We start from the raw sequence: 17,511 nt of genomic DNA on the forward strand, positions 1-17,511 counted from the left end.
GACTTACGTACAATCAAACAAATATTTGCCGATGTATTTCACTTATAGTTGCTACGGACTCAGTTAAATTTGATCGACATGCGGGTCGATTGACTTTTAGTAAGTGTGATTGACACACATCCAGGGGTTCGGCCGGCCGATCAAGAACCACCCATGAAGTTGACACTAGAGCTGATCATTGCCCAAAAGACGGCCACAAGCAGCTGAGAGGGATTGACAACCGACAGTCTAGGTCGAAGTTCCTCTCATGTTAAGTGTTCGGGGAACTGACAATCTGGAGTCGGTTTGCGTAAGCTTCACATCGCTCTGAACCTTTTAGGTTGTTGACTTGTTCGCAACGAACATCTAAGGGTCCAATATTCCTCACTTTCATACAGCAAAAATTATATAAACGTGGATTGACTTGATAATCTGCTTTCGGTGCAAACTGGGTGTAAGTAGATGGTTATCATTTGGGGTAGTTGGATGTTAGGCTTCACAAGAGCTAAATTTCAGAGCACTGGTTCCTATCAACGTGAGAGTTTCAGTAGGAAACTTGATTTTGTGTGTTATGAGATATCGCTAACAACCGAGAGTTGACCTCATGTACATTTATGTGATGAGTAGACGACAAAGTACACTATCTTAGCGAACGGTAAGGTTGTCTTTATGACCTTGGAATACTACTTTAGCACGTTTACTTTGCCTCAATCGACGAGACTAATGTGGTTGGCTAGCTAAGCAAAGATTCCCAATTTGTAGTAGACTACCGTGGCCACTTTTGGACCTGAACCGCTAAGCTGAGGTGAGATTCCGAATATCAATATGGCCGCAGGATATGGAGTGCGTATTCAAATCTGCTTGCTCGGCTTCAATCGTTATCTGCATGCATTCAAGATACCAGTCAACCCATAAGTGGCTAATGGAAAATAATTATGTGTCATCTGACTGTTAGCGAGAGTTAGGTAGGTATGCTTGAGAACTGATTGCTGACACTGGCAGAAGGGGAAGGAGAAGACTTGGTGGGATGTCGTCAAAAGGAACTCAGTAGAAAATCATTCCACTTCGGAGTAGCCGACAACATCTTGGTGGATGATTTAGATCGTCAAAAGCCTTCAGTCTGAATCGTGCTGATGCAGTGCCTGTCCCTGCGGCTGTGGCTGTGGTGGTGCAGATCACCTTCGCCAGGCAACGCTGCCACGCTGTGCCACTGGATTCCCGTCACGCGTGTGGCTGTGAAATAGGATCACTAGGCAGACACAATATGGAGCAAAGTCTTAAGAAGCAAAGGCTTCCAGTGGTAAGAACACTGCAACAGAATCATCACGAACGTGAAAACGTGAAGACACCAAGTCCATCAATCTCAGCCGCGTATCACAAGAAAAATGCTCTCGCAACACATCAACATGAAGCCACTTCCCGATACGCCTGCAGACGAAGCTCCGCCGCCGTACGAAGAAAAACCCCGCACAAGTCCGGCACCACCACCACCCCAAGGGAGCCCAGGCCCAGGACCGTCGTCGGGGCCGCAGGTGGTAGCCCGCCAGTTCCCACCAGCCTTCAATGTCTACTCGCAGAGCTTCAGCAGGACAATGCTTCTCGGCGAGCACCAGAGCCAGCCGTTCTATGGCATGTCAATACACAGCGGGCTGAGCAGCTCGCCGCCCATTGTGCTGCACTCTGGGCCATCGGACAAGTTCTCGCCGCTCGCGTCAGTAGAGTACCATAGTTTCAGCAGCAGAATGAGCATAACGCTGCCAGCTGCGCCGATACGTACAGCAGGCGGTGGGCCCATTGTCGAATTAGAATCGAAAACCGACTTTCCATCGTTGAGCTACATTTTTGCTATTGGGGTTGGGCTAAACTGTGAAAGACTAGAGCAGTTTGAATGGAGGACAAGTTCTGGCGAAGCGATCGCTGCGCTGGATGGCCGGAGCAGAGGCTGGAAGCTCATCAGGCTTGCCCAATCAGTGCCCCAGAACGCCGGGCCAGGAGCCTTCAGGGGAGGTGATGGAAAGGAGGTAGTCGCTGTCTGGACGGATGCTGGAATGAGCATGACCAAGTTGGCTAAGTTTGCGTTCATGGGCAGTGGGTTGACGGGTGAGCTAGGCGAACGGTGGGCAATTATGGCCGTCATATCTGGGTTGGCCATCTTTGAGCGACAAAGGCAGCGAAGGCGCAACAATCACTGATCTCTACGGCTATGACTGAAGAGACGGAGTTGAAAGATCTATGGATGTGCTTACGATTGTTACGATGCCCCGGCACACCAGGGAACTGTTTCGTTTAGTTTAGTTTTGATACCCGTCGGCCTTGACAGGCGATAAGGCCTGTGTAGATACGGAGTAGATAAGATCTCTTTCAATGGTTCACTGATGAACAGCTTTCAAGCGTTGCTGCGGCCTACCGGGCGGCGTGGGATGAAAGGATGAAGTGCCGCGTTTGAAGTGATGCCACCTTGCTGAACAGTGAGCGCTTCTTTTGGCTGCGCCGCCAGGGGCTTTTCTGCGCGTGCATCATGTTGAGTGAAGCGACAACCTTGACTATGAACTTGGACAAGCCGAGTCAGGTGGTCGCTATTAGGAGAAACCGTCGCCAGAACATCTGTCTTTTACGACTCCATAGGGCAGTGATCAACTCGGCCGAGAAAGAAGACGATGATGGACCAACATAGCCAAGCCTGGTGTTCGTAGATTCGATCGATTCTCCACGAAGGCATCCCGGCGTCGCATCCATCACGAGTTTTCTTGCAGAGTGGGCTCGGTTACTGGGTACCTATTTCACTGCTGGGAAGAACAGTGAAGAAGGGATTTCCATAAGATCGGCGATGTTTGTGCGTGGTACGCAGGTACGCGCTCGTCGATCGTCTGAAAAGGGGGTGGGAAATCCTTGTTGGGTCTCTGTGTGGAACATTGGACCTTGAACGTCGAGTTACAACGGGGGTCCCAGCGGCCTGGCTGGCCCCTGTGGAGCAAGAAAGAAAGAAAAAAAAAGATGGTTGATGTGCGGTGAAGCGCGCTGACCGGGGTTGGGATAGATTGAAATGGGGAAGATGATAGGGATGGGGCGACAAGGCCGTCGCCGTGAGACCCGGGCGGTTGGCAGACGGATCACGGCACGGGGCTCCGAGCAGATCTTCTCGCTCTCGCAGCGCCAGTCAGCAAAAAGTAAGTTATCTGTCGAGGTGGTCAAGTGGTGGATGACAGAGACTGGAGTCCAAGGGGTGACGCCAACGCTCATGTTCTGCATTGATGGATACAGTGGCCTGCTCGTCGACGTCGTCATTAGCCTCGGGCCAAAGCCGCCAAAGCATATTGAGGTGGGCAGTGGGCACGGGAAGTCTATTGGCAAAAGCATATCGCGCATGCTGCTTATACTGTGTAGGGGGGCAGCGGGCATCTCCCTACTTTAAATCAATCTCGCATCGACAAAGTCCTTCGTAAGAGTTTCCGAGTTCTACAACAATGCCGCTGTCCTCTGGGCCACGAAGAGATACAAGTTCAAGCGCAATCTCAACTCGGACTTGAATTGGCAAGGCTGCCCAGCAGAGATGCTCAGAACGGTTGTTGCTCCCGAGTTCGGGCGCGCGCCGCCACATGGCCCCTCTTGGTCCATCGTTTGTTGGGTCTTCTTCCCGTGCTCATGTCCGAAAATTGACGGGAAAAAGAAGAAAAGAGAAGAGACGCAGGGCGGACCAGGTCAGACTCAAGATTTCTCAGTTGGCTCCTTGACGCTTGAGAGCCGCTGAAGCCCCGTTCAATCTCTTGATCAAGCCTGCCGCCTGTCGGTGTCCCGCAAGAAGAGCCCAGAAGAGCGAATAGCAGTCAAAAGCCTGGCCGGTTTAGCCTGCCGAGCGGCCTAGAAAGGTTGGCCAGGCCTGTAATAATGATGTTTGTGTCCGTTGCCCAGCCTGCAAGCTGCAAGAACAGGAGATCATGAGGAGTCGAAAAGACCAAGCCTGGAAGCGCTCAGGTCAGCAGCTGGCGGCGGCAAAGTCGTTGGCAGTGACAGGGCAGACTCTCTTCTGGGATGAAGCAGAGAGGATTGGTGGAAAAGGAGAGGAACCCCTTCAGGTTTCAACCACCAGGCCAGGGAATCGTCTGTGCCATGCGTTGCGCAGGGGGCAAAAGTGGTTTTTTTCACAGAATGATTCCTGTCCATGATGCGTGGGCTCGAAGGCTCGAAGAGTGGTAACCCCTGAGGTCCCGCCGCGGCGGCCAGGACGTTGAGCCTCTTTCGGGAAGTAGCGCGTAGAGTGTTAATTGAGGCCGCGGAGGCTGCAGGGCGAATCTGGTGATAATTAAGAAAAAGGGGATGGGTCTCAGGACTTGGCTGTTTCAGGGTGGCCGCCGGGATCTGACGGGGATCTGACCGGGGGCTCCCAGTGATAGACGCCGGAATGGCCAATCGGTTCGGCCAGCGAAGCTCGGGAGTGGACCTACAGGCCCCGGCCGACATGGGATGAATCCTTGCTCGCGTTGTTCAAGTTGAGCTCCAGCCCATGTCTAGTCTCCTTGTCGTGGCCATCGAGGGGGGTTCGCATTGTCTCACCTTTTGGCGCATGTCAACTGAACTGACATTTGCTTCTTCCCAACTGACAACGACATGGCAGTTGGGCGAGCCATCTGCAAGTTCCTGGACTCATCATGGGTACTATCGTGGTCATGGATAGACCTATCTACGCTTATGCTAGCGCCCGGAGCAGCCCACCAACTTGAGCCTGTCTAATATGTTTGCATCACGCACACCAGCGTAAGCGCAGTCGGCACTCGCCTGTTGCTCACAGAAAGTCTTGGATCTCTTGCCCCCCCTTGACGCCTTCAACCTTGGGGCTTGAGTCCCTCGTGCCCCTCGTCATCGCAGGCTTCCCAGCAGCGTGGAAGACGTTGCCCAGAGTCTATTGGCTTCTTCCCCTGAGCCACATCTTCTAGACTTACGATGCCCACCACCCACTCACAGTACACCAAATCCAAGAGGACCAAGACCCCCAAAGACCACCACCCACATCCCAATGATCCCAGCCGTGCCTGTCTCCCGCATACGCGAGATCCCCCTCCCCATGTTTATCCCCACCACCTGGCCGGATATGATTGTCCTGCGTATAATTGAAACTTTGGCGGAGCGGCGGAAGTGGTCCTCCTAATCTTGACCCGATGGAGTTGAGAAAGGACGCCAACGGCGCAAGTGCCCGCGTTGGGAAAACAACCTACGATGCCCTCCCGTATATATCATCATCTCTGCCCGGCCGTCCTCTGCTCTGAACTCTCTTTCCCACGATCCATAGTGTTCAGCTTCACTTGACTTGTGTGTCTATCTCATTCCTTCGTTCAACTTTTGTCATTCTTTTCACTTGACCAGGTAGTCATTCATTCTTTTCGGTCCTAGACCTCCAACAACACTCATTCCTCCAACCGACCTCGATATTCTCACAGTCAAGTCAACCCCTTTTTTTGAACAACTCCCAAACAAAAAAACTCCAAATCGCAAAAATGAAGTCCGCTATCGCCTCCCTTCTTGGATCCGCAGCCCTGGTGGCTGCCCACGGTTACGTCTCCGATGGTCTCATCAGCGGCACGAACTACACCTTCTACCAGCCCTACCAGGACCCGTACACGAGCCCGGCCCCCGAGCGTATCTCCCGTCCCATCCAGGGCAACGGCCCCGTCGAGGACCTGACCAGCATCGACCTCCAGTGCGGTGGCTACACCGCCGGTGGTGTCACGGGCTCCTCCCCCGCCAAGCTCGTCGCTGAGGCCAAGGCTGGTGACGAGGTCACCCTCAACTGGACTCTCTGGCCCGAGTCTCACATTGGCCCTACCATCACCTACATGGCCAAGTGCGCCGGTGATGACTGCACCACCTTCACCCCTAACACCGACAAGGTCTGGTTCAAGGTCCAGGAGTCCGGACGTGAGGGCACCTCCAACACCTGGGGTGCCACCTCTCTCATGACCGCTGGCAACTCTGGTGTCAAGTACACCATCCCCGAGTGCCTTACCCCCGGCCAGTACCTCGTCCGTCACGAGATCATCGCCCTCCACGCCTCCTACTCCTACCCCGGCGCCCAGTTCTACCCCGGATGCCATCAGATCAAGGTTACCGGTTCCGGCAGCACCAGCCCCTCTGACCTGGTTGCCTTCCCCGGTGCCTACGCCGCTACTGATGCCGGTATCACCTACGATGCCTACAAGGCCCAGGAGTACACCGTCCCCGGCCCTGCCGTCTTCTCCTGCTCTGGTTCCGGCTCCGGCTCTGGCGCTGCTTCCTCCGCTGCCCCCGTTGCCACCTCCGCTGCCGCCACCTCCGCCGCTGCTGCTACCTCCGCCCCGGCCGCCACCTCTGCCCCCGCCACTTCAGTCGCTTCTGCTGCCACCCCCAGCCAGACTGCCACCGATGATGAGGAGGACTGCCCCGTCGAGTCTGCCTCCGCTACCGTCAGCGCCGCTGCCACCGTCCCTACTCTTGCCGCCGATGAGGAGGAGGACTGCCCTGCCGAGTCCGAGGTCCCTACTGCCACCGCCACCGCTGCCCCCGTCGCCACCCCTACCCAGGCCGCTGACGACGAGGAGGACTGCCCCGCTGAGTCTGAGGCTCCCGTCGCCACCTCCACTGCTGCCGCCCCCGTCGCTACTCCTACCCAGGCTGCCTCCGACGATGAGGAGGACTGCCCTGCCGAGTCCTCTGCTGCTCCCGTTGCCACTCCCACTCCCACTCAGGCCGCTGATGACGAGGAGGACTGCCCCGTTGAGACCCCCTCCGCGACCGCTGTCGCCAAGCGCATGAGCATCCACGACCGCCGCATTCAGGCATAAGCGATTTCCACGATACCATGGTATCTGGTCTCGAGGGTTGAAGCGACCTAGATGGCTTAGGGGATGATGAAGCTATCCAGCTCGTAGTGGGCGTTTACACTTGTGGCGCCCGCGAATCTGATTCGGTCCAGGACCAATCTCTTTCATGTACAAAGTCTTTCCTGTATACCGCTTTACATAAAGTATATATCATAACGATATAGATCGTACCATTTGTCACGTTCATAATCTGTTCAAACTACTTCCGAGTTGCATCGTGACTATGAAAGAGTTCTCCTCTCATGTAAAAGCGGGTTATCGAAAAACATCCCGTCGGATGTTCCGTGCAAAGATCAGATGAACTCGGGTTTCTGCTGACGAACGACTCACTCAAGTCGTTTCAACTACATTGAAATAAGGCCCAGTTTATGAACCCTGTCGGAGCAGCCTTAGCGCCGTCGTTTTCAATAAAGATCGCTATGATCACTATCATCATAAGTCTTGACAGGCATGATCCTTTCAATCCACTTCAGACTTGCGAAGGCCTCGGCAAGTCTCGCATGACCAGACTCTCGCAGAACCTTGGTTCGCTGACAACAAGATACATGGAAAAGAAGAATCGGGATTACTCTCGCTGCATTCATACTCATCGCCTCGATTCTACATTTGTCGGCCAAGAGCTTCATACGCTACCACCACTGCGCAGACTGGACTTCTCAGCCGTAGACCCTTGGACTTGAGAGTTCGGCGCTGTGCGTCGCTTCTTCATTATGAAAAATGCAACGGCACCGATGATACCAAAAACACCGAGAGTGATCATAGCACCGACAACACCAGCGACAGCATTCGACATGCCTCCGCCGCTCCCTGAGCTAGAGCTCGCTGCCTCCTCGTCTTGGTAAGTCGCACAGAATGATACAAGACTAGCACAGGCAGTGCACCATTCCTCGACGGTGCCAATAGCTCTCTTTTGCATCTCTTCGACGAATCGGGGCCATGATAGAGTCTCCTCTCCGGTGCCGAAAAGGGGGAACGCTGTCAGCTCGCCAAAAGTGCCGTTGCGGAACAAGAACCGCACGCGAAGATCGGCATTAACGTCAGCGGGAAACACAGTCGTGTTATCGCTGACGAGCTCAAACGCCATAGTCGAGGCATAGTCTGGGAGACCGTAAAAGTCATCCGAAATGGTGATGAGATCAGTGAGGCCGAAGAACGACATGAAGGTGTCGTAGCTGCCCGCAAGGAGGGAGAACTTGAGTTTCCCCTCGGAAACAACGGTCTGGTTGAGTTGGGCAAGAATGCCAGCTGCAAGAGTCTTTGCGTGAATGGTGCTGTCAGGCTTGGAAGCATTGAAGTTGTAACCGAACTCGGCGCTGTCTGCCAACGTTCGCAGCTGGAAGAGCTCCTCGTCCGTCACGTTCCGGGCCAAAGATGTGCTGTTGTGGATTCGTGCTACGTTGACCAGATCAAAGATATCGTACGCGTTCTTGTACGTCATGTTCTCGGGCTCGTAGTCGTACACGCTCTCGAGCACATCATACAAGCTGCCATAAAAGTCCTTGGTTTCCGTGACACGGGTCTGGAACTCTTCACTAGCTTCGAAAGCCTTGTAGGCCTTGGAGTTTGTTGGACATCCATCATCGCCCTTGATCCAGATAGTGTCTGGCGAGTTGGGGTTCTCGCCATGAAGGAGAACATACTGGTAGCCGTTTAGGGGGCTCGTACTTGTGCTGCCGTTGTTGAGGGTCGACGACGCGACCTGAGCGTTGAGATCTACTAAGGGAGGGTAGAGACCTTGCAGGAATGCCGTGGCCGTGTTCAATAGGATGCCTTGGTCGGGAGCACTGGCGTAGATTTGCGAGGAGACATATTTATCCTCAGAGATGTTGAGAATTCGACTTGAGGAGTCCGCCTCTAGGTAGCGGCTTCGATACTCACTGCCAACCTCGAAACACTGCTGAGCACCGACGCTGGTCAACGACTGAGCTCCATAATGCTTAGTTGTTCCTTGACTAATGTGTCAGCTTGTTCTCGAGGGTCGATTCAACAGGCAGAAACATACGATCTCCATGACGGCTGAAAACAACAACGCCATGAACAGTCTCAGCGGCTGCAGAGCCGAACAGCGAGATCGCAATGGAGGCAGCCGTAACACGCATCTTGTTGAAGCCCTTTTGATATTGTTTATGGTACCAAGCCTTGGCAAAATAACAAAGAAACGAGTTCTAGAAAGAACATGGCTAGCCTCGCGACGATTTTATGCCCTCCTCCGAGCGGCCCAGCTACCTGAACTCACCCACCATCCGCCGCCAAGCAGAAAATCTCGCCGCTCTCATCGAGTGATATCTCTGCTGAAGCGGGGAAGTCTGCATTTTCACCCAGTCCCGAGGAGCGGAGATGCTCAAAAGTCTCCCAGACTACCACCGCCAAGCACTTGGCGTGCATCCCTACAAATCAACCTATGCGATAACAACGGCTGTCGGCGGCAATTACTCGTTCAGCCGGTCAGAGCCGATGGTGATATGCGAGCTCCGGCGGCTTAGCTTCATGGCAAGTTCCTCGTTGGCGAGTGGCCTGTTTGCAAAGCATTAGCTTTGGTGGCCATGCTCGTGATTTCTGACAGCGTGCCTCGAATGCCCCTCTTCATCTGGAAAAGATGTAAGCAGTAAGTGGTCTCCCGGAGGATTCGCTTGATCCTCTTTCCCATTGTCCGCAGATACCCACCTCAAACTTCCCGATCCCGCTCCAAGGCCTAGCTTCCTCGGGCTTCAAGATCTCTGCGTCGTCAACATCCCAATGGAGATCAAGGCCCGGCCGCACGAACCTGGCAGACAATATTTGAACTACACAGATCCTCTGATAAGAATCGAGACGGCTGATCAGATAGTGTAAGACGTTTTGGCATAGGGATGAGCTGAAAATCCATGCAGAAGTATCGCATTCGAGTCATGTCGGTCACAAACCTAAATACTCACAAATCTTTGACTCAAACTACACTGTATACTGTTTGGGAAGTGTGTTTGAATGTAGCTGTACACCAGAGCGGCTGAGTAAGGTATTGCAGCCAGCCACAAAATGCTGGTTGAAGGAGAGTATGGAATCAGAGCTACCGGGTCCAGGAATACGTCACATGTGGACTTTCTCGCGTTGGATGTGATGATGATAGTTCTTATTGACAGCCAAAGCTAAGCTCCCCTGATGTATTTATAGAAGCTAAATGCTCTTACACCATGAAAGGGCAACTGTGAGGCCTTTCTGATGTCTCTGGATTCGTTACCGCAATGAAACGTTGACAAGCCATTCGCATCGTCGATGGCCTGGGCAGAAAACAAACCGGCAAACCAACTGTGCCTTGTTCAACATTCTCCCTAATAAGTTTGTTGAGATCCCCGAGACTCTGGTTAGGGATAACGCTTGGATCGCTACTAGCCAGTGATCCTAGCCAGTCCTTCAAGACGTCAAGACCACTCTCGGGAATCTGTCGTACGAAAGCCTTTTCTGTCATCTCTATCCAGGGATGGTCTGTCGGCATGGCAAGGCAGTATGGAATATTGCTACCGAAAAAGTTCATCGGCATCGGACGAAACATGCGGCGTCGAGACTCGGCGAGCTTTAAATAATCCAGAATCCAGGTCGCGTTGTTCAAGTTCTCTACCACTTTGTTGGTGTAGTTGGAAATCCGAATCTGATGCTCAATGAGAGGCTTGTCCAAGTTGCACAAGAACGCAGCCTCTGGCCATTCATCTTGGAGTTCCTCCAAGTCCCCTTTGCCATCCATTCTCTTCCTGACAGCATCGATGAAGTTTTCCTCAAGATTGTAACTGTACACGTAGTCACCGGTCGTTGAGTCGGTAGTTGGCGTGTCCAAGAGTTCAGCCTCGACGGGGATGTACTGCATCAACTTGAGACGTCTCCAAGAATAAATCGGATTCCAAAAGTCAACCATCTGCAAGGCGTTGAAGGTTTTCTCAGAAAAGAGTTGACATCGGGCTGACTGTTTGTCATCTCCCAAGAACATCTTCTGAGCAGTCCATACGCCATGCGCGTCATCCACAGAGCTTTGAAGGATAACCCAAGGATTATCCCCTTCGCCCCATTGCTGAACGGCAAAGTTGACTTGGGCCCCTCCACGTATATCCTCCTTGCCATCCTCGAGAGTTCCCATGAAAATGCCACCGGCAAGTATGTTCGCTGGAACAACAAGTTGTGCGTCTTGCACATTGGCTACCTCCTGCAAGGTGCAGAGCTTGAGTTCCCGTGAAGCCCAGAGGTAGGACAGCCCGTCATACTTGAAAGATGAGATGGAGTAGGTTCTGAACCATTGTTCTTGAGTGAGGTACTTATGTTCGTCATTTTTGAACTGTTCTTTGTTCCAGGCCGTTAACGCAGCTGGAGTCTCCTTGAGTATATGGCCAGCTAGCCATTGGTCGTCGTTAAGGCTTCGGTTGGGCTACAACTGTCAGCAAGTGCATTGCTGAGGGTATCCATCTTTGCCAAGAAGGAATAGCAGTGTAATAAGAATAACCTACCAGAAGGTCGCTATATCCTCTAAGCATTTCATAATTGAAGAAGTGATCCGACGGTACAATGTTGGCATTGTTGGAGGTAGCAGCAATGTTGATGTTGGTTGTCAGGAAAAAGTGTGCTGCCCAACGCTGAATATTGTCCGGACGTTTTTTAGTCTCCCCTTTCTCGGTCAAAAAGTCCTTGTTTCGTCGGCTAGTAAACCAGATTCTGAGAGAGTCCAGCACTATTCTCTCGAACGTCTCACCAGATTGCACACTTGCGCCGTAAAGAGGAGGAAAGCCAGGATAAGTGAGCCATCTAGCCTCCGTAAGCTCCGAGATGAGTTCTGCATCAAGAAGATCCATCACTCCTCGACCTCCAACAAGCCAATGCATCCAAGGCCTATGACCACGTCAGCAGGCCCATTGTTTTACATCGGCCCGGTGATAACTTACTTGTGAATCTCCTTCATGATGATTCCTCCATTGACATGGCCGTTCAAAGGACCCAGGTATGCCTTACCTGGAGCATCGAAAGCATCCATCGAAGAGCATAGATATACCCAGCCGTGCTGGGTTCTGGCTTCATCGTTCATTATAAGATCGCGCTACCATCGTCATAAACTCTGTATACTCGACAGAAACATATGACTACTTACAGCATAGTACCTGAACTGGCCGTCTTCACGCGACCAACTCATGATGTGGAGGATGTCCTTTTCGGAGTGGATAGAGGAGGAGCTGAAGTGTTAGTGAAGAAGGCGACATACTGTTGACCCATTTACCTACGCTGCTATAAGCACAAACCAGGGTGCCCACGATACAGACCCAATGGGTGCCTTGGCATCTTTCTTATGGTTTGCATCAGTGGGAAAGATGACAGAGATGAAGCGAAGCTCTGATCTGAACCAGGGCTTCTGTTTGTTCCTTGGGACGGTTTGACCATCTGCAACGGCGTACGTCTGTAGGATTATATTTGGATCCTCTGCATACCGTTAGCACCAATTCTTCCTGACCAGAAGACTTCACTTACCCCAAAACTGGGTCATCAGCTCATTGTACGTGTTGTGCTTTCTAAAGGCTTTATCAGCTTTAAGGCGTCTGCCCCAATAATCGACGAAGTCGTCGTCGAGCTGTTCAGGCGTGGCGGGCGTGTCCTCATCGGGATACGGCTCTTTTGTCCGAGGTTTTACCCCACGAATGAACTTTCGATACCAGAGTTTCTGGTTGATATCTTCATAGTTCCCAATTTTAGAACCAGTCATTGTGTCTAGCACAAATGATGGAACTGATAATTGCGGTAGACTGGAGGTGTAGCAAGTAGCACTTGATGATTTATGCCGGAAATTTGAAGCTCAGGAGGTATGTCGGCGGAACAAGTCAAAAGACCGCGAGAGGCCAAGCGCTTTTGTGAAACAGCTGATACACTGCAAGCAAACTCATTAAGCCTCATCACATCATATCTCCCTCTGACGGCCACTACAGGCAGCGATGCAAATGTGCCGTGCATTGAGTGTCTCTAGTTTGGGGTTCAGCATGCGGATGCCCTCTGAAGCGAACTTTTGTAACCAGTGGTATGCGCCCGATTAGAAAATGTGCTTTTTGTGGCTTGATAGGAAGAAGCTGAATTACATTTCCATCAGACATGGAGGCTGGGCTGGGCCTATTCATTCGCTTGTAGTTTATGATGTATCGCCAAACCATCGGCAATACCCCGCACACAGAAGACCCTTGACTAGACCCTCCCCAAATCCGCCAAGGCCTGTGACGACGTAAGCCTCTATCTTGCACTATCATTCCTCGACGAGCATCTGATTTGTCAAGATAGGTGATGGCATGCTGAGACATGCCGGGTTCAACAGCTGTTCCTCAACACGAGCTCATGCGGTGAGAGAATGTGCAGCGGGCCTCAACGGCTGTTCAATCTCAGCCAGCTCCAGAGCGGCCAGACTTGAAAATCTGGAACAAACATATGCATGGTGTATCATATAGATCTCGGAACACCGTCTTCGGCGGAATACAAGCATGATTTTCATAGTATTCGAGCATGCCCAGAAGAAAAAGCAAACCACCCCCCCCTGGAAGTGCTATACGTTTCCCAAGTTAACTTGGCCCTCTCACGTATTCCTCCCACATTATCATCACTTTAGCAATTCTTAACCAATATGTCTGGACTCGAAAGACTCGACAAGTTTCATCCTCCTGCTTTCTTGAATGACTTTGAGGGTGAACAGCTTGAAAAATGGTCCAAGACTGTTGATGGCTGGTTCGGTGACGAGATAGCAGGCAGACTCACGGGGAGGAAGATTCTTACTCAGTTCTTCAACCCCCTTCACTTTGCCTACGACTCGTCTCTACCTCCTGTACCCATCACCTGGGTTGGCTTCCCTCTGAATGCAAGTTCTTCTATCAGCCTTCAATACACTCGTCTAATTGGTTATCAGGTCAGAATCAAGCAGCCTACGGATGATGCTCGCTGGGCATTCGCAGAGGATCCGGAGAACCAGCGAGCTCCCCCAGGACGCTTGGAGCCTGAGATCCTGAAGTTCCATAGGAAGAATGAACAGACGGGAGAGGATGAAGTTGTCGCGATGTCTCAACAAAGGCAGGATCGTTGGGTGATGGATGAATATCTTGAATGGTCTACCAAAAGGGTTGATGGAGATGTGAAAATTGTGAGCTTCACTTGCGAAGGTCCCGAGGTATGTCGTAGTCAATTCTTCTTTACCCGGACGACTGTTGTATTGACTCATAACCAGTATTGGGAAGAGCTGGCCAAGTATAACCCCATTCTGACTGAAACCCCTATTGAGAACCCAGCAACCCAAGAGCATGAGAGGAACAACAAGATCCTCGACATATACAAGAAGTTGAACCCCGATTTCGCGAACGAGATCAAGGGTGATCATCTAGTGGACGACAAAGGCAAATACAACATCTACAACAGGTGGAATGGTCACACCAACACTGGTACGATTGCCCATCTCATCCAAATCAACAACAGTCTCAGTGCTGAGATTGATATCGCTGCTCAAGCCACTGTTACCAGAACCGATTTGGTGTACGGTGAGCCTATTACCAACATGATTACCCTTTGCGGTGATGGATCTGCCTACGGTAACCCGGGCAGGAATTCTGACCCGACGGTAAGGCACTCTGCTGTCCGTTGGAAACTATTCGAACTAACGATTTGTAGATTGGTGCCGCAGTCAACGAAGTTTGTCGTCTTGCTCGCGATAGAGTGTGTCCTTTCCCGGTTACAATCTCTGTCAAAGACCCTGTCGCTCTGTACATGTACGACGCAGATTTTTCGTCCTTCCTATTAGATCGCACTGGCAAGCGAAGAGGGAACATTCGAAATATGGTCCCAGTCCCCGAGGGCGTCTTTGACTGGTGTGATCGTGGTGATATTGCCAAGAACATGGGCCTTCATCTCCGCGTATCTATCCCCAAAGGCCTCAAGACTGATGATAATAGCCGCGACCTTAACCTGAGCGATCTTTTTGATCAGAATAACGGCGGTCGCTACGTGCACTATGGGAGCCAATTTGCCGATTACATCTTCATGAGCGTTTCTGGCATTGTTGGTCCAAAGCCTCCACAGCCTCAGGATGCCCTAGAAGCGTGGCCCGGAAAACCTCAGCCTGCACTTACTTACACTGAGCCGTACCTACAGAAGCCTTTTGTTGAGCCCAAGGTTTTGGGAACCCCTGATGTCCATAAGATGGGAGAAGTCAATGCAGTTGTCACAACTTTTGATCGCAAGGCGATTCACCTGAGGGTAGAAGCAAAGGAAGGACCGTCAGACTACATGGGTATGCCAGAGCCTGGTCCTCCTAACGGACCGGACTACCAATCCATCACTCCGAAGGTCACCTATTGAAATAGTAGGGAGGATGCTGAGGGAAATTGTCAATCAAAGACTATAATTGCACCAAGCACCGAATCCCCAAGGTTGATTTTCAATATGCTTCCATTATTCTCCTTAAATGGCCTCTGGTAGAACCTTAAGATGAACAGTCTAAAGTTCAAAGTGGCTCACTACGGTCCATGAATCTCTCACCTGGAGACCCTCTATTCCCCATCACATGGACAATTTTCAACAAGGAGATTTGCTATATATCGATGCGAAAATAATCTATCCAGGGTTGAATCCACAGCTGGTGTGGCTGCCGGTCTCTTGTATGGAATTTTGGGAAGGAGGCTTGGCTCATTCTGATCTGACAGTAGGTAGTCTGCAGGTACCGGAGCTCTATCGAAATGTTTCGTAACGTGAGGAGTGGCACTTGTAGATCAGTGTCTCTGGCGGTCTCCCAAATGTTAGACGGTTGGATAAAGTAGGGTGAGAAACAAGCTATGGCGGAAGGGTGATCAGTGGCGCCTCTGCATTCAGCCAGGAAGAAAAGATGTGTAGAAGCGCAATTGGATGAAGGTCTGGCGTCCGGACAGGAGCGGTTGCACCGTAAACTTGTGTACGCTTGCACAACATCAGAGGCTGAGGCACCTTGAGCTTGGTACCATCTCGTCCCAGGTATCCATTGACTTTATGTCAGACCTCTGCCATCCCAACAGTTGGATGTCAGACTTTGAGAAAGCTGAGGATTCAAGTCGAGTGGAAGTGTAGTTCTCTTTGGCTGTATTGGCAACGTTTTAGTTTGCCGTCACCCGATGCATCTGTATACTGGAAATTAAAGCGAATTGCGTGATCGCTATGAATCTTATCTTGGTCGTATCATGTCCGACGGACGCAGCGCGGGCACTCGACCGAAAGGATGACATTGATGCGGAGAGCGAGGTTGTTGCTCGGTGAAAGATTGGGAGCATGGGGGTTACGGTATCTGACCGTGGTCGGACCAGCCCCATTGCGGCTATCGGTAAGGTATTTGATTGGTACATGATTTCATCAGATATTGGGTCGGAGAAGATTTCGGAGTCGGTGGATTGGCCAATGACATGTTGTGCTGATGAGCATTGGGCGGTGGGATTGAGAAGAAATGGACAAGGAATGTGGGAGAGCTGAGTCGCTGACTGAACATCAAATTCGTTCCAGGCCTGGCCTGTTCATCCGCTCTCATTCATGATTCACGCCCATATCCAAGGCGGTCGCTGGAAGTCGAAGTGGCTTACATGATCCACGACGGGAACTTGGGAAAGGGCCAAGTTTAGTCATATTGAAAGAGTGACAGAATTACGGAGACTTGGGAGGCGAACGGCGTTAAGTTGACAAAACATGGGGAAAGGCGTTAGGTTTTAACTCAAGTGCCGAAGGTGGGAGGATACCCTTTGGGCTTCACCCATGATGATGCTGCAGCAGGTCCCGTATTGAAAGCTGTAAATGGGCACGAATGGGTACGAATGGGAACGGATGGACACAAAGGGGGCGTTCTCGAAGGGTCAAAAATGAGGTGCTTGAGAACCCCGTGGGCTGAGAAAATGACGCCATCGCAGGCTCGCGTTAGCTCATCCAGATTGGGGAGATTGGCAGCCAGGATGGCGACATTCCAGCCGGCCTTAACCTCATCGTCGGTACTCGGGCGTGTCGGGGCGGCCTAGGAGCTGTTGTTGTCTGGGTCCCTACGCAGTAGGGATGCCTTTCTGATCTCAAAGTTCTCTCCTTGGAGGGCTCATGTTTGTAACTTCGTACCTGTGCTTCGTGAACAGAGCTGGACCCACAGAAAAATGACGAGCTTGAACTTCGAGGTGTGTCGTAAGTTTTATGCCTGACATTGGGCAATGAAATCAGAAATTTCAGTCAAGAATTTCAGGAGAGCGGGTATCCGGTTTCTAATCACCTCGGTTGAGACACAGCCTGGATGTCTTTGTTATTGACCTGTTGGCTAAGAGAAAGTGAAAATTCTACTCTTGGATCCAGGTTGACTGATTCAAGGAGACCCAGCGGATGACGAGAGAGAAACTGCACAAGACGTGGCCGCGATGAGCTAATCTGGGTCCAATGGGACGGGACTGGGCAGAATTGGCAAAATAGAGGGGAAAAAATGAAGAGCAGGTGACTGTATCGTGGAGCGTGTTAGTGCCTGGTTGCGCATGTTGTTAGGTAAGCCTGACGTGTAGGCGAGGCCGACCTATCTTGTGTGAATTGTGCACCTCGTGATTTCTTCACCCACAACACATAGGTAGATACGGTACCTACTCCGTACATGAAGAGGCTGAATAGAGTCTTTAACGATGCAACCACCACATTGAGCCTCAATCGGTAGGTTTGAAGATGAAACTGG

The 17,511-nt window shown here is 51.6% G+C and overlaps 5 protein-coding genes across 5 annotated transcripts; 3 read left to right on the forward strand and 2 right to left on the reverse strand.

Annotated features, from left to right (window-relative positions):
• Window positions 1–1,179: 1,179 nt before the first annotated feature.
• Window positions 1,180–2,438, forward strand: BDP55DRAFT_111893 (uncharacterized protein). The gene has a single exon (XM_060565392.1). It carries the CDS (start codon window positions 1,365–1,367, stop codon window positions 2,169–2,171), a length of 807 nt encoding a protein of 268 aa, XP_060430263.1. The 5' UTR covers window positions 1,180–1,364; the 3' UTR covers window positions 2,172–2,438.
• A 3,030-nt stretch (window positions 2,439–5,468) lies between these two features.
• On the forward strand, window positions 5,469–6,791 carry BDP55DRAFT_551175 (glycosyl hydrolase family 61-domain-containing protein; the record flags this gene model as incomplete). The annotated part of the gene is made up of 2 exons (XM_060569093.1): window positions 5,469–6,335; window positions 6,531–6,791. The coding sequence occupies 2 exons, from the start codon at window positions 5,469–5,471 to the stop codon at window positions 6,789–6,791; spliced, it is 1,128 nt and encodes a 375-aa protein (XP_060430264.1).
• A 206-nt stretch (window positions 6,792–6,997) lies between these two features.
• BDP55DRAFT_703770 (histidine acid phosphatase) lies at window positions 6,998–9,129 on the reverse strand. The gene is made up of 2 exons (XM_060577979.1): window positions 8,833–9,129; window positions 6,998–8,777 (listed from the first exon to the last, which is right to left on the reverse strand). Exons 1-2 carry the CDS (start codon window positions 8,927–8,929, stop codon window positions 7,453–7,455), a joined length of 1,422 nt encoding a protein of 473 aa, XP_060430265.1. The 5' UTR covers window positions 8,930–9,129; the 3' UTR covers window positions 6,998–7,452.
• An 864-nt stretch (window positions 9,130–9,993) lies between these two features.
• Window positions 9,994–12,540, reverse strand: BDP55DRAFT_551337 (uncharacterized protein; the record flags this gene model as incomplete). Its single annotated transcript, XM_060569103.1, has 6 exons — window positions 9,994–11,220; window positions 11,300–11,678; window positions 11,732–11,883; window positions 11,935–12,016; window positions 12,065–12,260; window positions 12,309–12,540. The coding sequence occupies 6 exons, from the start codon at window positions 12,538–12,540 to the stop codon at window positions 9,994–9,996; spliced, it is 2,268 nt and encodes a 755-aa protein (XP_060430266.1).
• A 900-nt stretch (window positions 12,541–13,440) lies between these two features.
• On the forward strand, window positions 13,441–15,158 carry BDP55DRAFT_693485 (uncharacterized protein; the record flags this gene model as incomplete). Its single annotated transcript, XM_060577229.1, has 4 exons — window positions 13,441–13,653; window positions 13,720–13,977; window positions 14,035–14,421; window positions 14,472–15,158. The coding sequence occupies 4 exons, from the start codon at window positions 13,441–13,443 to the stop codon at window positions 15,156–15,158; spliced, it is 1,545 nt and encodes a 514-aa protein (XP_060430267.1).
• Between the last annotated feature and the right edge of the window lie 2,353 nt (window positions 15,159–17,511).

The sequence above is a fragment of the Colletotrichum godetiae genome, assembly GCF_030913485.1.
Source record: "Colletotrichum godetiae strain CBS 193.32 chromosome Unknown BDP55scaffold_18, whole genome shotgun sequence".
NCBI lineage: Eukaryota > Fungi > Ascomycota > Sordariomycetes > Glomerellales > Glomerellaceae > Colletotrichum > Colletotrichum godetiae.